This window comes from Protopterus annectens, chromosome 9.part0, assembly GCF_019279795.1.
Source record: "Protopterus annectens isolate FY-2018-M chromosome 9.part0, PAN1.0, whole genome shotgun sequence".
NCBI classification, from domain to species: domain Eukaryota; kingdom Metazoa; phylum Chordata; order Ceratodontiformes; family Protopteridae; genus Protopterus; species Protopterus annectens.
This window is the reverse complement of record NC_056743.1, coordinates 966,297,104-966,323,256: the sequence shown is the minus strand read 5'-3', so window position 1 is coordinate 966,323,256 and position 26,153 is coordinate 966,297,104. Positions and strand designations below refer to the sequence as shown.

Genomic DNA, 26,153 nt, shown 5'->3' with positions numbered 1-26,153 from the left:
AGACGCAGAAAGTAAATTTAAAAATAAAAACAAAAATAACCCCAACTGGGCACTTATCTGGTGTTGCTAAATATTCAGTACAGCATGTTCAAACCAAATGGCAACAAAGGTGTTCGAACTGGCAGCAAAAGAAGTTTTGGGTAGTTGCATCTGTATGTCCCTTTTATGCCCTACATTCTGTGTGGGAAGCATAAATGTGACGTGTGGGGAGCATAAATGTGACATATGGCGCAAACAAGATCTCTTGAGTTTATTTATACTGGCCGAGCAACAGATTGCTCGGGATGGGATATCCCTTTTTTAAGGAATACTCCAACAGTGATAAACAGAAGGACCTATGTACATTCTCTGCTACAGTACTGACTCTTGGGAATTCCTGCCTGCTGGAGACTGAATGTTGGCCCGAACACAAGAGCTCAAACCTTCTCCCTCCTGGCCTGCCCTTTGGGTCTACAAAAGACACTTACTGGTGCCAGGTACTATACAAATACCCTTGGTACAACAGATAATTCAAAGTGCAAGCAGATAAATTGGAAGTGAGAGATCAATGCTTTGAACCTTGGGTACTGGCGGTCTCTTTTGGCTACAGGTATGTGGAAAGAGGAATCTTTCAGATCCAGTGTTGCCATGAGTGCTTTGGAAAAGGGGAGACAGAAGAGCTAGCGAGTTTAACATTCTGAATTCTGGAACCTTTAGGAACTTGTTTAGCTGTGACAAATTTAACCTTGGCCTCTAAAGGCCATCTTTTCTTGGAATCAATAACAGGCTTGAGTAAAACCTTTTGTCCTCCTCTGGTTTTGGTATTACCTTTATAGCCCCTAGCCACAAGAGACCTTGTAAGGTATTAATAAGTTTATTTCTTCTCTGGGCACTGGAAGGCTTCATGACATTTTTAATGCATCTATAATATGTCCCCTTGGGCTAAGATTTTTACTAGACAGGTATCTTTTGGGATTCTCTCACTGATCACAAAAAAAGCTCAGGTGATCTACTTTCTGGCTGGTAGTTTTTTGGGGTAGAAGATGAATTAATTGGAAGGTAGGATGGAGACGGGAAAGGTATGAACTTTGATGAGTCATAGCTGTTCCCTCTTTTGGTTTTGACCTTTAGGGTCACCAGGCTTCACTTCTTGGTTTTGACATTTCTGCTCATCATGGACCGTCATTCCCCTTGTTCTGACTCTGACGAAAGGACCAAGCTTTTGTGAGATCATTTCTACTACAGTTGAGGGCATGATAGTGAGAACAACTGTTTTGTTGACTGCACAATCTTGCCCCTCTTCAGCTTTAATAAACTACTGTTCTAAAGGAGGTCTGAAAAACAAGTCTTTCTCAAGCTGAATACCAACAAGTCAAGCTTTAACACGGTCTGTCAGGGGAGCTTAGTTTTCAGTCAAGCATGTCTCCTTATCATGAAACCTGAAGATGCTACTCTACGGGATGCATCAAGAGCATGATAGCCACATATGATATGATTGCCTTGCTACCTGCCTTACAAAAAGGAAGAGTGAACATCCCTCATGAGAAGGGTATATGCAAGGAGGCAGGCTATATAACTTTACCACACAATTTCTCAGGGACATGTCTGGAATTTCTTCATTCACTTATCCATCCTTTGTTTACCAGGTCACTGCCACTACACCAATAGCCTCTTTTCAGGGAGAACAGAGATGGTATTCATACTGAGTGGGGTAAATTTGGCCAGTGCACTGGGGAACTTCCAGGCCTTGTGCTGTCACTGAAACAGGAGTGACCACTGGTATTTCAACTTAAGAGCTCTGATGGTCAGGGTGGCACAGGTATAGACCTTCCTAAAGCACTCCAGGATGTTACCTTCTGTCATTGGGAAGTGGGCTCTTGATGCAGCCACAGCAGACCTCCTTTTGCATTTATGCATGAAAGCCATAGCTAGATCAACAGCAGGAGTTTTTTAAAGATATCTGGTCTGGTTTTCTGGGAGCAAGAGTTGTGAGACTGGCTCATAAGACACATTATTAAATTCATTCATCAAGCTTTCTACCACAAGGGGTACTTATAAGGATTTCAGATCAGATATGCTCAAAATGTCCCTGTACTTCTCCTGGTAATATGAAAATTCCTTAAGAGTCCCATTTCAAATGATCCATCATTCTGTTGATGGTATGACTAAATAAGAAATCCTCTGGTGGGGAGGCAACGGGCAACGTGCTATCTGTGTCTGACATGTAACTGAGAGAAGAAAAAATCTGGTATACAGAGGCCAGCTCATTCAATTCCTCATAAGGGTTATCTTTCTGTCTTAAAAATAGGGCCTCCTACCACTGACTCCTATTTCGAAGACGGGCTCATGTGTTGAGGACATGCAAAAAATCCAGAGTAAACATTCTGTCATTGTTACTGAGACGAGGATGGAATCCAGACCTACATACCTCATACGGAAGAAAGACGGAAGATGGTAGACATCTGCTCCTGGTTGCCTTGGGACTGAATCTGACACTGTCCACCTTTGATACCCCTACACATGGGCAGATGCCAATGACCACAATTTCAGAATCAGAGATGTGCTCACACACCAGCAAAGAAGGAAGATTGTCCTCTCCCTCAGAAATCAAGATATGGGCATTGGAACCAGACACCCACTGACAGGTGTTCGGATAAACTAACTGGAGGATTTTGGCTGCAGGGGGATGTGATGCCATCCAAGCAGCTGGTGGCCTTGTGAGAAGCACTGCTTCAGTCCAATTTGCAGGCATCAGAATCAAGGGTTGTCACACTGACCAGACCTGATGCCTTTGAACCAAAGGAGGCATCTGGCCTCTAACTGGAAATTCCCCCTCACTTATAACCTTCACACAAGGGACATTCTCACCTATTATTTTCTGTGGGGCAACCATGGCATGCTTGGCCAATGTCAGAGAAATGTTGGTCATGGCTTGCATCTGTCTTTGGTTCAGATATCAAGAGTCTTCCTTTCTGCTTAATGATCTCTTGGCTAAAGCATGTAGTGTGAGGGCAATTTAGGGATGTTGTGCTTAGGCTACAACAGAATAGTGGATGTAGTACCCTTTTTGCAGGATCTGCTTCTTACAAGAGATGCACTTACAAACTTTAACTTCTGACATCTATACCCGAGATGTTGTAAAACCTAAGGTATAAATATGCACAGTAAAATCAAAGTGAGCTTCTTCAATGGGGTCTTATGTGAAAATGCCTGAAGCCAGGTCAGACTGGAAGACTAATGAATTACATAGGCTCATAGGTTGGTACTAGGCTATCGGCCCTAGGGCCGATACAAGCCTAGCCATAACAATTCCCTGGATATTTATTCCCGCAATATTTACTTCCCTGGACCCCTGTCTATTAGGGCGACTGACGTGATACCCGGGGAGAATTTCCTATCTCCCATCCAATCGTCAAGGTTCCTTTTGAAGAGTGCCAAGGAGGCATTCTGCTTGTAAACTCCAACAGCTCCTGAACTTGTACTTTGACAAGAAAGAATTGTGGCATGGACTGTGGTAAGAGGGCCACCTAACGTGTTGTTGTCCAACTATGACTAGGTTTGCCTATCCAGGAAGGGAAAGGGTCCAAAACTCAAGCTCAGATGTGACATCTGCCCCCTGTGGTGACAAGATGCTATATTTACTGCAATAGTGGACAATATATGTTGGACATCTTTTCCTCTTTTTTTTTTTTTTTTTTATAATTTTTACTTGGTTTTATAAGACAGAACATCACAATAACAAACTGCATTAAAACTATTCACATCTCAAATGCTGTCTCTTAGTACCTTCACCAAATGCTAATGAATGCTATTTATCTTCACTAACTGGCAATGAAGAACCTTAGCCTGAATAGTTTTATATCAGCTCATCTGTTTTCCACCAAACCACCTCTACCTCTAGCAATCACTTCCTCTAGTAATCACTTCAAATAGTAACTTATCCTATAATCTTCCCCTTAAATCACCCTCTCTTTTAACATAATAGTATAACATCCTGAGCAAAAACATTCAATTCACCATTAGATCCTACTCATTTCTTTGTCATGTTCTTTAACTTATTCAACTTGCCAGAGCCTAACCATACCTTTGCAACCCAATCTAACAACTCTCTGTCCATAGGGTTCCACCCACACTTCTTCCAGCTCTGCAAAGTCCTCTTCTTAACAACTGCATCTTCCAGTAAGCTCTCATCCCTCTCCTCTTCCTTCCACAAGTTTAATTCTCATACAAACAAGTCCACATTTTTTTCCTTTTCTTCCAATACACCTTGCTCCACATTTTCAGGTGACTGTTCTACAACCTCTGAACCTCTTTCCTCTCCATCGCTTATGCAATGTATCAGCTCTAATGACCACATCTTGAAGAATGACAATCAGGCCACCACAGCCACTCCCTCAGAGGTGTTGCTACATATATGTAAATACCTCTAGTTTACCTTTCCTAATAGGACCTACAGTTACCTTTTCTGCCAACTTCCAAATTTTCTCCAAAAGATCATCTCCCCACAGTATTTCATTAAATACCACCCTATGTTCTTTCAACTTCTCCACTGTTTCTTCCTCTTTATGTTTATCCAAAGACGTACAAACAATTCCTATTCTACCTTCCTGAATAGTGCCCTAATACTTCTCCCTCTCTCACTTCCCTGTGGCCCCCGTTTTTAATTTCCTAACTCATGCCTCACTTTGATATCTTCCCTTACTTTTTTCACCAACTGCCCCCATAAAAAGCCAATTCACATGCCTGTAGTCAACTTTATCCTTAACTCCTCAAACTCTGTAAACTCCAACAGCTCCTTAGCCTCCTTTTCTTTAAACATCTCTCACTTTCTATCCTGTTCTGATGTCAAAGTCAAACCTTCCTTCTCCAAAGTCCATTCTACCATTCAAATCCTAAACATCTTAATGGAAGATCCTGTGTCTCTACCCCTTCTATTCTTTTCCACACATACTTATACCATAGGTCATTCGTATCTCTACTCACCAGCCTAACAATTCCTTCCTGCTCAGGTATCTCTCCTGCTCCCAATGTAATCCATCTAAAATTGTCTTTAATTCTTGTGCTATAATGACAGTGGTTACAAACCTTAAAATATATGGCAGACACCATACTCCATCCTTTTCTCCACCTGCATACTCTCACTAGATATTCCTCTGCTTCTTCTTCTCTACAAGAATCCATCATAAACATGTCTTAATGCCTATCGCCTTATCTTTAGAACCAGTGCCTACATGCCCTGCCATATACATCACACAGGATAAGCAATGTTCTAACCACTTCAGCTCTTCAATTCAGTGTAAACACCATGCCTGACCAGGAATCAAACAAGCTTTTCAGCTTTTCCTTCATCCCTTCCTTTTTTGTGTCTGCTATCATCTACCATACTATAAACTTTGACTTTCATATCTGCCCTCACCTTTCAAAAATATCAATCATACTTCTCCTCCAGCTCCTAACTTGACAATCACAGACTGCTTTAGATATACGATCAGCATCTTAAACTATTACAAAGCATATCAGCATACTGATCAGCAACCCATACCCTCTCTTTTAGATTGGCTGCAGTGAGCTGTAAGTGCCGGAGATGGAAATCCAACAGTCTGTGAAAGCAGGTGAGCTGTACTTTCTTCTTGCCTTACAACTTTCAGCTAGCTAGTTAAAGGAAAACAAATCCGTGATATGGAGGACAACTGTTTCTTATTGTTTATTTGCTAAGATAGTTCTATTTCTGCTAGTTATTTCCCATACAAGCAGGAACCACAAAATAAAGTGCTGACTTTACACCCACCCATACCACTCTTCTCCTAAATTATGCATACAAATTCATTGCTAACTAAACTATATTAATATTGCCTACATCTGTTAGATAATGAAATCTTACCTGTCAAAAAAAGCAGCCTGGGGAGAATGGTGGCCACCAAGTTTTGGACTACTCCGAGAAAGTGTACTCGCCGGGGAAGTATTTTGCACACACTGCAATGTATAGACAACATGTTATGTTCTTTCTAAAATTCTACATCACACATTCTAAATATCAGCAGTCATGTATTCTTTTACATTAAACTCAAATCACTACAAAATTACATAAAGTGTTACATACATTACTTATTCAAAGGATGATTACTGTGATGTTAAACAGGTTAAATATTTAACTTTATTTTTCCAAAAAGGAAACAGAAGTCCTACAAACATTTAACAGTTAAAAATAAACACAATGAGTCAAACAGAAAGGACCGCCACCAATGCTAAACCTTAAAAGAGGCCACTACTGTTGGAGACCGTCTTTTTTGATTTAGACATAGGCCCACCATCGTGATCATATACAGTATGTAGGATCAAAAAGGTGGCTCATCTCCTTCATTGGACTTTATGCTAATGCAGTTTTTTGGGGTTGCCTATGCTAATTAGTCATATGCTTTCCCTCAGAAATACCTGCAGTAAGGCATTTAACAAAGCCAAGCAATTCAGTGAACCAGTCGGCTACATAAGTTGCCAAGTTAATTAACTTTGGCCAAAGTATACATTCACCGGAAGTTCATATGGTCAAAGTGGAGGGAGCTAGTTAGGGTAGGTGTATCTGTCAATAGGTAAGTGTGCCCATGAGTGAGATCAGGTGGGAGGGTGTGTATGTTTCTGGGTGCGCACACATGTGTGTACAGGGAGTGGTGCTGTCATACTCCAATCTTACCTAAACTAATGAGCAATTCCAGTAATGGGGGGGGGGGGTTATACAAGATGTCAGGGAAACTTTACTATTACTAAATTCATATAAAAGTCAACAGAACAAGACGTTTGCAGCAACGCAGACATATGGGGGGGGGGGGTGGTACACAGCAAAGATACTCCATAAATGTAAATAGAACAACAGTTTTGCAGCACAAAATACATATGGGAGTGGAGGGGGCATTAGACTTCAGTGATATGAAACAGTATCCCAAATTAATAGAATAGTTTGGACAAATGACACCATACATATTGGGGGAACCACAGACACTCAAACATTGCCCTAAGTCACTTTAAAAAAATTCAAGAAAGGTGGGAAAAAAAAAAAGCTTTGAACTCTGCATCTTTGACACAGAAAGTAACCTATCAACCAGGTAGACCTTAAGCCCTCTTTGCTAATCTAGACAGCAGGGATCCATCAATTCACAACCTCTTTTTCCTATTTTTCACATGAGGTTTGGGTGTCACTTCAACAGTGACAAACGTCTAGAGCCAAGGTTTACACCACTGGGTGATCTTTAAATATTCCATCAGTCACTTAAAAAATAAAAATGGAGAAAAAAAGCTTCAAACCCAAAACCTTTGGCTCACTAAGCACATCATTAACGATGCTTTAGTTCTCTGTGATGCAAAGCAGCCATTACAAGAGGTATTTTCTACTGAGCTAAAAGTATGAAACTTTAATATCTCGTACTGACTATAATGATCCATCAGCTATGACAGTCAGGGCAGGCAAAAGGCAAAAACAGGGACATTTTCTAAAATCAAGGACAAGTTGAGAGGAATGGAGGTGTCTGTCTGGGTGGAGTGGGGGTGGGGCTGTTATACCTCTAAACAGCTATGCTCAAGACTTCTGGACAAAGCTCGGAGTAACACCAGATGACACCAGTGAGATGTTAAAAATATTATTCGGCATTTAAAAAGTGAATACAGAAATGGGTATACAGCATTACGATGCAATTTCTGCAAGAAGATGATGACAAACTCATGTCTGGTATTACTGACTGACTATAATCATCTGCAACTTACAAGGGGAAAGGAGAAAATAAGAAGCTGCAGAAGGGACATTTTGTCAAATCGAGGACAGATAACAGGTAAGGCACTGTGTGTCTGAATGTGTGCACCTGAGTGTGAAGAATAATAAGGGAGGTGCCTGTACCAACATAAATCAAGTGCTGCAAATGGTAGTGCTGATCAGCTCTACTGGTAACATCACACGATTCAGAGACATTCACATTAGCAATAATGAGGGTGCTCTTCACTGCGGTTAACATCTGACTCACATTTTTAGTGATTGCTGAAACATTCCCTTTTGTCCACAACTTCTAGTACTCACAGTGGAATTTTTTTCTAAATTCCAGGGAATTCCCAAATCATGCTGTGATTACATCTGGCAACATCAATCAATTTGGTCAAATTTAACACATTAACCCTCCATCGTGTCCTTTTTTACATCTTGGCAATTTTTTCACAATGTCTTTCCCTTAAACCCCTATTTTACCATTTGTATTTGATAACTGTACTGTTGTACTGATTCAAAATGGACCTGGGCCCCACAGTGCAAAATAAAATGCACATGCAAGTAGACATTAAGAATTTAAATGGGCGTGGCCAAGGATGAACACAGGATAGCAGCAGATTTCTTCAGCTCCACCAACTTAACTGCACTGACAGGAAATAATTACTTTAAAAATCAACTAATGAAATAATTTTCTTTCTAAATACGTTTGGAATATCAGTTTCTTGAATAATATCTAAAAAAGAAAGAAAATTTCAATACTTTTCCTGTCAGAAATCATCTTGGAAATTTCTCTTTCATCACCTCTGTTCAAAATGAGTTCCAGTAAGGCAAACAGTCAGGATTCCAGCATCAAGAAAGAGCTTCAGTCTCTGATATCTACTATTCAGCAACTAACAACCAAAATGGACAAACTGGATACTAAAATTGATAACTTCATAGAAAAAACTACAAAACAAATGGATTTGTTACATCAAGACTTGCAACAACAGAAGGCTCAGATTACAGGCATAGAAGAGACTGTTAATGATATGGAGAACAGAATCCAGGAAGAAGAAATTAACATTGAGTTTTTGCTGAAGCAGAACACACAGCTACAATCCAAACTTGATGACCTGGAAAACAGATCTAGACGCAATAATATTAGGATTTTTGGACTGCCAGAAAATATAGAAGGTAACAACATTACTTCCTTTTTAAATACTTGGCTTCCCAAAACTTTAGACTTGTCAGAAGCATTTTCTTTTGGTATTGAAAGAGCCCATAGGTCCTTATCTAATTTTAACTCTAACAAAAAGTATCCTAGATCAGTTATAGTAAGATTTTATCATCTTATGACAAGGAGATGGTATTAAAATCTGCATGGGCTAAAGCACCTATTAAAATTAATGAGGCAACTGTGCGTTTTGACAATGACTATTCTTCCTTGGTAATAACTAAAAGAAAAGTTTTTTTGCCATTAATAAGAGAGCTTAAGAAAGCACAGTTCAAAACTTACCTTTTATTTCCTGCCAAACTAAAAATCTTTTTACCTGATGGCCCTAGAATTTTTGAAGACTTGGACTCTGCTTTGCTGTATATTAAAAAAATAAGATATTAGATAAAATAGAAGATATGGAATGGGCAAGTCCTTCGTTAAAGAGGATGGCAACAGGAACTTCTTGGAAGACTTCAGAGAAGCAAAAAAGACTAAAAAACAAATGACATGTTCTATATTTTTTTTTCTCTTTCCTTCTCTTTTAATCTCTTCAAATACAGTTACTGCATCTCCAGAAAGCCACAAATATTTTAAAGATTTATTCAAAGTTATTTTTCTGTGTGCAAAGAACTGTTTTTGTTTCATAAATAGTCAAACTCTCTGAGGAACAAATAACATGCTATCAATCAACTTGTTTCTCTTTGTGATAAAGAGACCTAAGGTTAGTAATTTTATACATTTTCTTTCTCTTCTTGTTTTAAATAATGGCATTCTTTATAAAATATGCATTTAGTGAGGGGTGGGGGAGGGCAAGGAGAGAAGTATGATGTAAAATATGGAAAAAGTGAAATAATAACTTATTAGTTCTTTAAAACTATATATGCTGTTTAAACACTGTTGCTAAATATTATATCATGACTTTATTGCTTATACATGATTACAAATAATATGTCATGATATAATTGCAAATAATTAGAATTAAAATAGTTGTAAGTAATATGTTTCATGTTTAACTTTATTAATACAAACAGCAAGTAATATTTCTTTGTAGATACTCTTTGTAGCTTCCTTTTTTTCTTTCTTCTCTCTTTCTTTTTCTTCTCTACTCTCTTCCTTTTCTTTTTTTTCTCTCTCTCTCTCTTTCTCTCTTATAAGTACAGTTATATGCTTCTGATAATACTGATATATGTATATAATAAGATTTGTATGAGAAAATGAAATGGGGCATATAAAAATAAGTTGTATAATATATTAAATAACTGTAGGCTTGGTTTCACTGTCATAGAGACTGTAATGACTTGTAAAATACTTCGTGAAGGTTTTGCACTGTTTAGTTTCATTTGTATTACTAAATGAATGTCAGTCACTTGTATTCACTAAAATACCCGCCAGAATGTTAAGGGAGACAATTTGGGATGTGGGTTACCTCGTGAATAGTGTCCTCGAGTTGTTTTAAAAGTTTCAACACTCAGAATACATGCAGAGAAGCTGAATGCAGTCATTTTGAACTTTGACCCCTGATTTCACACTGACACATCACAGATTCAAGAAGAACACTGTTCCAGGAAGTAGAACTGCTGTAAATGCGACTTTGTGATGAAAAACAAACTTTATGACATCTAAATGTGAGTTATTCTTTATAACAACTTACTTACTTAAGATGTAATTTATAAAATATGAAAGTTATAATGATTTTAAATGATTCAGTATCCCATAGTAAGCAAGTGAGATATTTTAGAAGGCATAGAAGGTAAAACATATATACACATGTTTTTGAAAGCTTACATGACTGCAACATATTATTGTATATAAATACTTATGATTTAAACATTTATAATGTTATAAATCATTTGACTTATCTAATTGACAAGCACAAGTATCATTATGATTATATCTTAGAAGAAACTGTCATGTGACATATTTTAAAGCAGCAGTTCAGATATATAAAATACAGATGGCTTTCTTCACAATGATTTATGTATAACTAGGAATTTACATTGCTGTACAGTATGACTTGTAAACATATGTATGAGTATAAATATTTTATTTACTGGCAATAATAAGTATTAGAAGAAAGCTTTGCTGCAAGTAATTTAAAGTTTTTAAAACTGTTAACTGCATTTCTATGGCAGAAAGTAGGAATACCCTAATATATGCAATGTCTGAACCATTATAGCCTAAGTTATTGAATCCAAATGAACATAAGAACTTATTTTTACAAACTTTTAATAAACTAATATATAGATATGCCCCTTTTTTTTTCTCTCTCTCTTCCTTTCTCTCTCTCTCTCTCTCTTCTCGGTTCCCATTATCAAGTTTATTAGAATGCTATTTTGATTATGAGTGTATTTTACAAAATAGATGTACATAGTAATATGAGCTGTTTCTAAATGTTCTTATTTGTTTATATGAAGCTGATTTATAAATTGTTTAGCTTTGTCTTACTAGATAATCTAATTAAATGAGGTTAACTTTAGTTAATAATAGTTAGTATTGAATTGATATGGTGGCAGCTGAGGTACTGGGGGATAACTTGAGTGGTATGTGCTACTCAAAGTTGGAGTTCTTAACTCCAGGCTGGGTGCAATGTTTAATCCTAATATTATTTTCACCTGTTTATTGTTGTTTGTATATAGTTCTGACATCCACAACACATTTTATAAACTTATTGTCACTACAAATAAAAGTGAAGCTTATACAAAATCCCATAAGATTTTCAATAAATACAGCTATAATTAATGGTACACCTAAAGGAGGAGGTATAATATCATTTATTTTGTTAATTGTTATTCTGATTATATGTTTTATATGTTTATAAAAGCTAAATGATTTCTCTAAAAGGAATTTCTTTAAACATTAATGGACTGAATAACCCATGTAAAAGGGCAAGTTTAATGAGATACATTAATTTGCATAGGGCCAACTTAGTATTCCTTCAAGAAACACATCTCTTGAAAAAAGATATTGATAAATTAGTCACTAATAAATATACAGTCTTGGTTAGTTCAGAACACACTCAGAAAAAAAGAGGAGTGGCTATTTTATGGAATAAAAGTATGCCCATACCTAAAACTATTAAGTCTTATAAAGATGATAAAGGAATGTTTTGTATGGTTACAATACAGATTAATGGAAAGACATATACATTAATCAATGTATATTGGATACCAGGAATTGGCATTAATACAGTGAAACACCATCTCAATAAGATCATATCATTTTCTATAGGAGATATTATTTTAGCAGGTGACTTTAATTGTATCCTACATGAAAAAGATACTACTACTATAGGAAAAAGGAAAATTACATCTAATGCAAAACATTTAAAGGATTTTGTTAATTTATATCATTTGAATGATATTAATAATCAGATAGATTCAAAATCATTACCATACACTTTTTTTCTAACAGATATAAAACTTATTCAAAAATAGAGTCTTTATTTCTAACCAGATGGTTACAGACTTAATTAATTCTGAAATCATTTAGTGTCCTACATCAGATCATAATTCAATTGTCTTTGAGTTTATGATAAAAAGTACTTACAATGTTCAGATCAAAAGGATACCAGCATACTTAACTCAACTAAAAGACTATAAAGATTATATACTTTCAGAAGTGCAACATTTTTTAGACTTAAACAATACACCTGAAGTCTCCATTGTTTATGTTTGGGATGCTTTAAAATCATATTTATATGGACAAAGTATCAGATGGTATAATAATAAAAGGAAATCTTGGGACAAGGAATTACTAGATATTCAAAGCAAATTAGACTCATACAAACATAATAATAAAGAAAATATTATGGACAAAAAGTCATTGAAGAAATAAATAAATTAAATGAGAAATACAAAGAAATTTTAACTCAAAGTTAAAATAACATTAGAGAAATATAAGTTTGTCTTACTCAATAAGTCCCAAATACTTACATAGACTTAAAAATAAAACAAAAGGTTGAATAAACAAAATCATATCAAAGAAATTTTCTCTCCAAGGAAAAAGAAGAATGTTTCTAGTTTACCAGAAATATTAGATGAATTTAGAAATCACTTTCACAAAATTAATCATAATAACATTAACATGGAGCCTAAAGATAAAATAAAGAAATTTATAACTACAAACATGAACAAAAACTTAATAAACAACAGACTAAACTAATGGATAAAAATATTTCATATACAGAGGTTATTACACAAATAAACAAGCTTAAATCAAACAAAGCACCAGGTAATGATGGTATTATACCAGAGATCTATAAAATTCTACCCAAAAGTACTTACTCATTAATACATAAGGTTTTTATTTTGGCCCAAAATGAGTTAACATCTCCCCCATCTTGGCAATACACATTTATTTCACCAATTTTAAAACCCAATAAAGACCCAACCAGATGCACTTCATATAGACCTATTTCATTACTTAATGTTGACTATAAAATGTTTATCAGTATTTTTGCTGATAGATTAAAGACAATCATCCCAGGCATTATAGATATAGACCAGACAGGCTTTATTGTAAATAGAAATACTTTTGATAATATAAGGAGAACTTTAACGTTAATTGATTTTGCAAATAGGAAAAAGAAAGATTTAACACTTATTAGTCTCGATATAAGTTCAGCATTTGATTCAGTAAGTTGGGACTACTTGTTTATCTTACTGAAGTGCACTAACTTCTCAGATGCATTTGTAAATCTAATTGAACATCTATATAAAGGAGCATTGGCTTACATTAAGATAGGAACATATGTCTCACAAAAATACCCATTTTAAAAGGTACAAAACAAGGGTGTCCACTCTCTCCACTATTATTTACTTTAATAATGGAGCCTTGGGCTAATTTGATCAGAAACAGTACTGATATAGAAGGATTTGATATAGATGAAAATACAATATCTAAAATTCAACTTTTTGCAGATGATGTTCTAATTACATCAGCTGGATCTAACTCTTCTATGCAGTCCTTATTTGATAAAATGATGGATTTTAAAAATATCTCTGGTTTAATATTCAATGAAGAAAAAACTAAAATATTACCAATATACACACGAATAAATGTCCTCATTAATGATTTTAACAAACATATACCCAACTCAGGTCAGATAACTTACTTAGGTATAATATTAACTAAAGATATCAAATCTATTATACATAATAATTATAGTACCTGTCTTCTTAATATACAAAATCTTTTCAATAGCTGGAACAATATGTTTTTTACCATGGAAGAGAGACTCACAATTATTAAAATGATAGTATTCCCTAAGATATTATACTTAATACAATCAATAATACTCCCACCTACAAAAATAATTATTAAGAAATTGAATTCACTAATGTTAAATTTCTTATGGGCACCTAATAGACCTAGGATTGCATTAAAGAAACATACTAATAGCTGGTCTCAAGGGGGCATTTCATTTCCAGACTTTAATTTATATACTATCTCTTCTATTATAAAAGTTATTACTTTTATTTATTTATTTTATTTATCTTACATTTGTTGACCGGGCTAGTCCAGCTGGATAATTTCCATTTTCAGTGGAGGCCTTTGTTAATAGATCAGTCATATGTTGCAAGATGGAAAGATTACTGGGAACTAATTAGCATTCACTTCATGAAAATCTCTTTAATACATAAAAATATTATTGTAAATAACCCCATGTTATGGTTACTAAAAGAATTTTGTACTTCATCCATTACACCAAAATATGTAGTTAGTTACCCATTAAACATTATTATCAGTTATCGTAATTTTATATTCGTGCATCCTAAGTATAAGGAATGGAATTTTATTCTATTCCCTATAATGTATACACAAGGTATGCTTTTGTCAACCACCTCTGAAAGAACTCTTTTAGTCACAGAGAATGATCTAAAGTATTGGTATCAGTTGCTGTCTGATAATATAGTAAAAAATTTAGACTTCTTAAAGCAAGAATTTGATTTGAGAGAAACATGTTGGTTAGAAATTCAGACTTTTAGACAACATCTTATTAATAAAATTGATTTAATGTCTTGAACAGTTAAAGAATCTGTTCCAATACTGATTGATTACTTGATATTAAATTTACAACATAGAGTTTCTGATAAAGGTAAGCTCTCATACATACATAAAATTATCAGAGAAGAAACTCATAACAGTTCAGATACCTATTGGAATTATTTCATTTCCATTAATGGTGAATCACCAAAACAACAAGATAAACAATATATATTGGAATCTGCTTATAAAACTACTTCTTCCATTAATTGGAGACGTTTTACTTGGAAATTTTTACATAGATCCTTCTATACACCTTTAATGATGAATAAAATAAATAATAAAGACAACTTATGTAAAAGATGTAATGTAGAAGTAAATGCCGATTGGGCACATATGTTTTATGACTGTATAAAATTGAAGGAATATTGGAAATTAATCAATGATTTTTTGCAGGCCCTTTTCACAGATAATTTCATTGTTTCTAAATCACTTATATTATTTAACACACCTGTTCCTAAAAGTGTTAAAGTTAAACTTCCCTTATTATGGTCTATTCTAGCAGTGGCTAGAAAAATAACCAGAAATTGGATTTCAGATACCCCTCCTTCATTTAATGAATTTAAAAATGTTATGACTGAAGTGTGTCATATGGAATTGATGACAATAAAATCAAGAACTACTAGAAAAACATATTATTATATTATATGGGATACTTTACAAAACCTGTTAAAAAAATCTTAGTCTCAATAGCATGACATTATAGTTTAATCAATTGATTTGATTTGTAGTGGATGTCTTTGTAAATACTTTGGTTATTTTATTGAATGTTATAACTATTTCTATTTTAATTGCTTGTATAAAATTGTTATGATATTTATTTTGTATGTTAAAAACAATAAACTTGCTTTAAAAAAAAAAAGAATTTAAATAATATTTAGGTTTGAGTTTTACATTAAACAAGCTACTACCACATTATACAGTGGTAAGTATGTAAACTGCAGAAAACTTTGCTCCCCTCCCTGCCCCCATATTCCACCCGCCCCAGCACATCTACACTTATTCCAGCCAAACTTCCCTCCCATTACAATCACAACCAACCACACCTGCAGCACCCAACTCTAACTACACTTCCAGCCTACCATCAACCTTCCACCTCGAGTACCATGATCCTACACACTCTAATTATACTCTTTACATGCACCCTTCTTGCACACATTACCATCTTACCAAAACACCATTATACCTCCACCAAACAACTTCCACTGCAGAACTACAGTCATCACCACTCATTTCACACCATCACACTACTCATACACCTCTCACAACAAAATGCACCCCAACGCACAACCCACTTAAGCTATCACCTCCACCACACAAACAAAAAGCATCCCTAATGCCTTACAAACTATCCCTCAACCTACTTTATCTATCACCCACTTCACCTAAACAAAAAGCTACCCCAAAAGATAAACTAATTTTATCATTACTAAAACTAACGTCCTCAGCCATAACAATACTTGCCCTCAGCAGGGGCATCCACCCAAACCTTGGACCCCACAACTCCTCCACTGATAGTCAGCCTAACAACCTCACCCACCCTCAAATTACATACAATAGGAAACCAACTGCCTAAATATCAGAAGTTTATCTTTTCAGCTTTTCCCGGTTAGGGGTTGCCACAGCAGAACTCTGGTCCGCTAATGATTGGCAGTAGATTTTTATGGTGCCGAGTTGCCAGCCCGATGCCCAACCTTCAATGAAGGCACGCCCATTCACGCATGTCTTTTGAACGCCACTCGACCAAATATCAGAAGTATAACCAATAAAATCCATAAACTCCATGCTACCATAGACTTATACTCCACTGATATTATCATTCTAACAGAAACATGGTTCAAACCTCACATTACCAGTGAGCAAATTATCCCTTCAGGCTACAATATCCTAAGACAAGATTGGTTGCACAAAAAAGGGAGTGGTGTAGCTGTAATGTATAAACAGAATCTTAATATTCAAATCCTAAACTTATTGGCTCCCCTAATTGACAAAGAAATAATGATCTATACCAAACTAAAAGTAAACCAAGACAAGACCATTAACATAACAGGATGCTACTTCCCACCTGGCAACAATATCCCTCCAGTAAAAAACCTCCTCAGCTAGGTAAATCATCACCTTCCACAAGAAGCCATAATATTAGGTGATTTTAATATACACTGGCTATCCTGTTTCAACCACCATCCAGCCCACCATCTAAACCTTCATGTTTTTGCCAACTTATCCAGACACCCACCAGAATAAATAAGAATTCCAACAGGCATTCTACTCTTGACTGGATACTAGTCAGCAAGAGCCCCCAATCATACACAGCTGGCTGCCCACCGGATGGCCTCAGTGATCATACCCCAACTTTCCTACTCAAAAAACACATACATCAGGCTAAACCCATTACCTATCAGCAAATACACAATAAAGTAAACTTTAACCCTGACAACTTCATTTTAGCCCTAAAAACTGCAACTGGACTCCATTAAAATACCTCAACCTTGATGATGCTGTCCAATTTTTCAATACCACCTTCCTTAAAGGCCTAAACACTGATGCACCCACAAGATTTACTAGAATTAAAGCCCAGTCCTCCCTGTGGCTACAAAAAGCCACTAGATCAGAAATTAAAAAACGAGATAGAGCCTGGAACCACTGGCGCAAGACAAAAAAAAACATCTGATAGACAGAAATTATGTGAATTACGTAACAAAGTCAAAAAATTAATAAAACAGTACAAAATCCTATATTACCAGTCTGCCCTGAACTCCACCCAAAACAACCCTAAACAATTCTGGTCAACCGTCAACTCCATCCTCCTCCCAGGAAAAGTAGGAACCCCTTCACCAAACAAAACAAACTCCTGTGAAAACATTGCCACCTCTTTCAACACTCACTTAACACAAACCATTTATTACTTGCAAAACAACACAACCCCTCTCCCCTACCCCATCCAACTACACCTAGTAACCTGCCCACTGCATTCACTTTCTCTCCTATCCCTACCTCCAACATAAAAAAACTCTAATCGAAACTAAAGCCCACAAAACTAGCAGCTGACAACCTCCCAGCCGAGTACCGTAAAATTGCAGCTGAAGCCCTAGCCTACCCAGTTGCAATCCTGATTAACCAATCTTTATCTGAAAGCTATGTCCCTTTACAATGGAATATATCCCACATTATCCCCCTCCACGGAATTCACCAACTACCGGCCCATAGCAATTCTGTCTCCTCTATCAAAAATACTTGAGAGATGCATTTGCTCTCAAGTTCTAAACTACCTCCTTACTAACAACCTCCTATCTAACACACAACATGGTTTCCAACCATACCACAGCACAACCACTGCCTTACTTGCTTTCACTAATACAATCCTTCAACATAAAAACAAAGGTTATTTCGCCTCTGCAACTTTCCTAGACCTATCTAAATCATTTGACACGGTCTCTCATAAACAACTCATCACTGTCCTCAATACTCTATCCTTCTCTCAATCTGTCACAAACTGGTTCCAGAGCTACCTGACATCAATCTGTTGTTTGGCATAATGATATATCCCCCCACCAAATCCCTGTCTCAATAGGTGTTCCCCAAGGATCCATCCTTGGACGCTTAATCTTCTCCATATTCACTAATAATCTAGCCTCTGCTACCAAACAAGCCACACTCATACAGTGCGCAGATGATTCCACCATCATCTGCTCAGCCCACTCCTTAACTAAACTTCAAAAGACCACACAGGAAGCATTTTCCTCAGTTGAAACTTGGCTTTCAGATGCACAATTAATACTTAACCCAAACAAACTGAAACTCCTCATCTTCCAACCTGCCAAACACAATCTAAACACCCACCAATTTAATATTAACATCAATGACAACACCATTACCCCCCCCCCCCTCCAACAGACCACACCAAACTACTCGGAGTTGAAAGTGACAATAACCTCAAGTTTTACATCCACATCTCATTAACCATAAAAAAGTACACAAAAAACTAGGAGCTTTATACAGAAATAAGCAATTCCTTGCCAAGATTTCAGTTGCAAATAGCCACCCTATCTCCACCCTACTCTACGCCTCTCCAATATTTATCAACCTAAGGCAAAGTGAGTTAGGTAAACTCAAAGCTTGCTATAACAAAATAGCAAGGTTTGCCACTGGTGCAAACTACCATCGCCACCACTGCACTTCACTTACTGAACTAGGCTGGCTAGAACTCCCACACCTCCTTCAATGGTACCAACTCTCACTTGCCCACAAACTACTAAATCATCCTCTAAAAGTCCCCTCCCTCCAAAATCTACTCCAACCCTATCATACCACCAGACCACTACGCTCCAGCAACAAAAATCAATTACAGGTAACTAGAACCAGGAACTCTGATGGAGAAGCTCTCTTCTCCTACTCCATAGCAAAATTATGGAATACCCTTCCTCACACTATAACTTCTATGTCATCACGCACTAACTTCAAAGCTGCTCTAAAATCTCACCTAAAAGAGCACTGGGCATGCCCCTGTAACAAACCTCTCTAACATCTCTGCCCCCAACCTCTCTAATCCCTTTCTTCCACCCCTCTAACTACCTCGGATTGAAACCAAATATATTGCTTGTAAACCTATATCTCAGCTGTAATCTTAGCCACTGTTATTTAAGGGTAATAGCTGCTAGCTCAGCTATTAAAATACTTGCTAGTCTATGACACCAATGATACAAGTGTTGTACCATTTAACTAAATACTTAATTTCATTTTGAACTATAACTGTTTACTACTATTGTTAAACAAAACCTACTTATACTTCTTGTAACTTGTAATTCATTGTTGTTTTTAATTGTTTTTATTGTAGAGCTTTTATCCCCGGGCCTCTGGTGTAAAAGGACCTGTGTCCAGTCGATTTTTCTCGGTCAACAAATATAAATAAATAAATAAATAAATAATCACATAATATTCATACAAAAACAAATGCCTTTAACCAGTTAATCACTTAAAAGGGAAAATACAGCTGCTTGAGGTACTTGCCATAACAATTTCTGACTGACTCATTTTTGTGTTCACAGTATAACTTGCTTGGGCTTGCTGCACTTCGTGCATGAAGAGGATAAAGAATTCTGAGTCAGAGTTTCCTCACAGGAGTAGCCTGCAGCACTTGCGGGCATAACCCAGCCCCCAACAACAGGAAAAATCTAAGCTCTTTGAGCCAATTTCTCCAGGAGTAATTAGTTTAATCAGTAATGTTGTCATAATATGCCTCCTACTTCTCTACCTAGTGATATTAATATGGTCAGTTCCCGATGCTTACCCCAGCTTAAATGGGCAAACTGAGAAGCTGCCTGTGTTACAAGACATCACCATAAATAATACAGCAGTGACATCAGGCTTCACCAATACATCCCAATGCAAGTCCCATGTACAGCCAAGCGAATAAATACTTTTCCAGAGCTACATAGACTTTGAAAAAAATTCAGTAGCATATCTCTACCCAACAGCCTCAGCAACAGGCTAGACAATGCTATGGAAGATCTGAGTAGACTTCAACCAAATAAAGAAAACCATGTAGACTTCCACAGAGCAGGACGACTCAGCAAAATAAACCAAGCATGACTGTCTATCCACTGTTACAGGGAGGACATCATATAAACGCAACACATTTTATCATTCCTGCCCTCAAAAGTCCTTAACTTGTTCAGGTGGAGTCTGAAGCTATACAACCAAAGCATGAGAGGAGGGTCCAAATGTTATCCTTGTATAACCACTGTAGCAAACATACTACTAACATCCTAAATGTATGCAATCCAATTTGTAATGCTTGGCCACTACGCAGACAGCTACTGAAGAGACCCAGAGTAATTAAATGCATCAGCTGCACTCTTTAAACAAACGGTCTTAATGGAACTTCACATAACTTGTCTTATGAATCATAAAAAGCCCTGCATAAGGTGCAATCCAGTTTAAAATTGTTTGGTAACTCAAATCCCCATACTTATTTTGAAAATATTGGACAACTTTCTAAAATCTTCAGTTCTCAGGCTCCATGCAGTGTAACACTGCCCCCCTCCCCCCGATTATGAGGGTGAGGTCAAAAAGAAGGAAGCTGCACCTTCCAATTCAGTGCAGTATCAGTTATAATATTAGGCATAAGATGATTAAAATAATTTAGACCTAATTGAACTATGCAAGTTTCAGAACACGTAAACAACATGTATTTTACCATTCTCATAAATAAGGTGATAAAACCGAATTGCTTGTCTAGATGAAGCCTGAAGGAATTGAAAATGGTAGCTCAGCTAGAGGCTTTGCTTGTTCTTTCCAAAATAAAATTAAGGCCCCCCAGTTAAGAAGAATAGGTTGTTCAGTGGAATTAAGGTGCCACAGTTCTCTTAAAGACTATATTCACTACAGGTCCAAATGCTACAGCAGGGTTCTACAGAAGGCAAGCTGACAAGTCACTGCCTCAGTCCTGATGGACAAAAATGTGAAACACTTACCCAGTAAATCTAATAAGTAGTCCAATAGATTAGGAAACTGAATCTGGAAGGGAACTAGCACCATCTGCACAACAATGGGGAAAAACATCTTGCACTTATAACTACAGTAGGATTTCCTAACCTCTCATTACAACATAGAAGAAAGGTGCCTGTTCATATGCAAGAACTCATTTTCTGAGGCACACTATGGTTGTCATTGTGTGCTGGATGCGAGATCAACCCTGTCTGCTAGATAAGAATGCCTTCAGTGAAAAGAGAAAAGAAAACCGATCCACCATATTCCTGAGAACAGAGAACGACAGCTGTCTCAACTAATAAAGAACAGTGAGACTCATCTGAACTTCTGACACTGCTTTCATAAGAAACTCTTGAATGATAAAAGAATAAGGAAATGCATGCAGAAGGTACTATGCAAGATTTCACTAAGGAATTTTTGTAACCCATATTGAACTACTAAGCATTTTCCTGATCCCAATAAAGAATTTCCCAGTTGAATATCAACTCCACAAAAATCTGCGGACTGAGCTTCCAACTCAATGTCTACATGAACTACTCAACTCAGGCTTTCTGCTAGCATGGGTGTTTTCTGGGCTGAGAACTGGAGGACCACTGACAATGACAAATCACTTTATGCATGGACAGTGGACAAAGCTGGTGTGACCTTCTGCTTCACTGCTCGTTTATGTACTACATTACTGCTATTTGGTCACTGGCTACCTGCAAGGCAAGATATAATCACTATAATTATCATCCACATGTCATACAGATTTATATAGAGGTCTGTTGGAGTAGTGAGGCACGGCCCTGCACTGCCAAAAGCTCCAGTTGTACTTCCTAACCTAAGTCGAATGTACTGGTTATCAAAGTCTGTGTTAGGAGAGGATTCAGAAACAGGATGCCTATTGTTCTTTGTTGATTAGGGACGGCACCTATTTCTTTGTAAGTCACAAATCTAGAGAATCCCAAGAATAATCCTTGGTATTTAACATAAAGATCAAATGTTGTCATTTGAAGTCTACAATTCTGAAGCCTAACTGCAGTGGTTGTCATATCGTGCAGCAATGTTAGCAGAATTGTGTCCGGTAAGTTAAGTGCACCCTGTCTTGAAATAAGCATATCATCATCCAAGTCCTTTCCATACTCAAGAATAGTTTCTGTTGAACCTGATCCAATATACACCCCATAAAATTTTTTCTCTAGGAGTATACATCTCCATTTTCACTTAATAAAAGCACAAAACAGACTAAAAATGCTATCACTGTATTCAGAAAATACATCAAATGGTGAATGGATCGAACTAAAATTCGGCAAGTAGTCAAAGTAAGGGTAATTATAAGCATCTCTATCAACCTCTTAACTCAAGAAATCTGGAAAAAGCCTAAAATAATGGAGTCAAAGGCCCAAAAAATAGGGACAGGGGTTGGGAGGGTGGCCTAATGGTTAAGGTATTTGCCTTACAAACACAAGGTGCAGGGTTGGAGTCTCACAAGGGATAATTGGCTAGGCTTAAAATGGCTCGCAAGGGCAGTTAGCCTAGTACTAACCTATGAACCTATGAAATATTGTTCTTATAAAGTGTGCACTTAGAAAGTTGCTACAATAACAGGGCTTGTATTAATTTTCTTCAGAAAATACACACTAAGTCTGAAACATAAATGTATGTCACTATTTAAATGACTTTCATCCTCACTGATTTAACAGTTAAGTACTTACCATAATGTTCCATGTGTATCGTCAATATCACCCTTTATTCTCACTGATGGGATGGATTCTGATCCATCTTGGCCATTTTGGAAGCTCAAGGTCTTCAGCAAACCTCGTGGGTCTCTTTTTCCCCATAATGCAACCTCCTAGTTACCTCAGGTCTTGTTTTCCCTTAGCAGACTGACAGAGAAAGTTTATATATGTGTGTGTGTGTGTGTGTATATATATATATATATATATATATATATATATATATATACACACACACACACACACATACATACACACACACATATATATATATATATATATATATATATACACACACACACACACACACACACACACACATACAATGGCCAAGACCATATGATCGAACTTTTAAAAGTTCATATGTTCCGAATGGAGATCTCCATACAGCTCGGAACGGGAAGATTTGCCTTTTACTCACTGTAGTACGATCTTGGAGTTGGTATATATAAATAGCAGGGAGTGGGGGGAGTGCAAGGGGGATAAAAATGTTCAGGGTAATTTTTCCCCTTTTTTTATCAGGTGCTCGAACTTTTAAAAGTTTGATCATATGGTCTCGACCATTTGAAAGTTGAAATTTTAAAAATTTGTTCATCTGTAGTAGACCTACACACACACACACACACACACACACACACATATATATATAGATGTGTGTGTGTATATATATATATATATATATATATATATATATATATATATATATATATATATATATGTATACACACACACACACACACACACACACATATATATTCATAATATTATATGCACACATATACAGTGGATATAAAAAGTTTACACATCCTGTTAAAATGCCAGGTCTTTTGTGATATAAAACAATGAGACCACGATAAATAATTTCAAAACTTTTCCCATATTTAATGTGACCTATAACCTGTACAATTCAATGGAAAAACAAATCAGTTAGGGGAAAAAATATAAAAAATGAAAAATGTATAATACACTAGTTGCATAAGTGTGTACACCCCTAAACTAATATTTTGTTGTGTGTGCACACCTTTAAACTAATACTTTGTTGAAACACCTTTTGATTTAATTACAGCATTTTGTCTTCTTGGGTACACACCTGCCATCAATTAAAGAGACTCTGATTAACCCCAAACAAAGTTCAGCTGTCCTAGTAGACTCTTCCTGACGTTACTCAGTTGTCTGCTACAGCAAAAGCCATGGTTCGCAGAGAGCTTACAAAACATCAAACGGATCTATCTCATTGTTGAAAGGCATCAGTTAGGAGAAGGGTACAAAAAAATTTCCACAGCAATGGCTATACCGGTGAAGACAGTCATCAAAAAGTGGAGAAAATATGGGACAACACTGATGTTGCAAAGAATTGGATGTCCCTCCAAAACTGATAATCAGACAAGACAGAAACTGGTCAGGGAGGCTGCCAAGAGACCTACAACACTGAAGGAGCTGCAGGAATTTCTGGCAAGTACTGGTTGTGTACTACATGTAACAACAATCTCCTGTATTCTCCATATGTCTGGACTATGGGGTAGGGTTGCAAGATGGAAGCCTTTTCTTACACAAAACAACATCCAGGGCCAGCTAAAATTTGCAAAACAATGCATTAAGTTTCCCAAAAGCATGTGGGAAAATGTGTTATAGTCTGTTGAGACCAAGGTTGAACTTTTTGGCCACAATTCCTAAAGGTACGTTTGGCACAAAAACAACATTTTGCATCACCAAAAGAACACCATCCCCACAGTGAAGCAGGGTGGTGACAGTATCATGCTTTGGGGTTGCTTTTCTTCAGCTGGAACTGGAGCTTTTGTCAAGGTGGAGGGAATTATGAACATTTCCAAATACCAGTCACTTTTGGTCCAAAACCTTCAGGCGTCTGCTAGACAGCTGAAGATGAAGAGAAATTTCACCTTTCAACACGACAATGACCCCAAGCGTACATCCAAATTAACAAAAGAATGGCTTCACCAGAACAAAATTAAAGTTTTGGAATGGCCCAGCCAGAGCCCAGACCTAAATCCAATAGAAAATCTGTGGGGTGACCTGAAGATGGTTGTGCTCAGGAGATGCCCTCACAATTTGACAGATTTGGAGAAATATTGCAAAGTCAAGATGTAGCATGCTGTCAGACTCCTACCCAAGAAGACCGAATGCTGTAATTAAATCAAAAGGTGCTTCAACAAAGTTTAGTTTAAGGGTGTGCACACACTGCAAAATATTAGTTTAAGGGTGTACACACTTATGCAACCAGTATATTGTACATGTTTTATTTTTTATATTTTTTCCCCTAAAAGATTTGTTTGTTTTTCAATTGAAGTGTACAGGTTATAGGTCACATTAAAGGTGGGAAAAGTTTTGAAATTATTTATTGTGTTCTCATTTTTTTACATCACAAAAACATGGCATTTTAACAGGGATGTATAAACTTTTTATATCCACTGTGTGTGTGTGTGTGTGTGTGTGTGTGTGTGTGTGTGTGTGTGTGTATATATATATATATATATATATATATATATATATATATATATATATATATGTATGTATTATATACACACACACACACACACACACACACACACACACACACATACATACATATGCGCAAGTGTATCAAAAAATACACAGAATAATGAATTCTGAGGCTATATGGCCCTGTAAAACCAAATCTGTACTACTCAGTCTCCCAGGATTCCTGGGGTTGAGCAGACATGATTTGATGGCCTTGAGATACTAGTGGAGAGTGAATCCTCCACTGAAGGTCCTTCTTGCAAGTGCTGGTTATAATTTTGTGTGACACTGAAGTTCCAAGATTGACCATTGTGTGGAAAATAAGCACTAAGTATTCTCATATGCGACTGATGCGGCCATTTTTCCCAGTACTTATAGAACCAGTTTTGCAAAGGCTCGTGTCTTCCTGATTAACAGTTTTACATAATGGCGGGGACTGTCCACTCTGTCTTGTATGAGTCTTGCTACTAGTGTAGTCATGTTTAAG

At 36.6% G+C, this 26,153-nt stretch overlaps 1 protein-coding gene across 2 annotated transcripts in view; it reads right to left on the bottom strand.

The window, feature by feature from the left end:
* The window catches only part of RASEF (RAS and EF-hand domain containing), a 1,118,741-nt gene that overhangs the window by 580,007 nt on the left and 512,581 nt on the right, over positions 1–26,153 (bottom strand). For both annotated transcript variants that reach the window (XM_044083709.1, XM_044083708.1), the window contains exon 9: positions 5,861–5,952. In XM_044083709.1, coding sequence (XP_043939644.1) covers positions 5,861–5,952 — 92 coding nt within the window. The remainder of the gene's footprint in view (positions 1–5,860; positions 5,953–26,153) is intronic.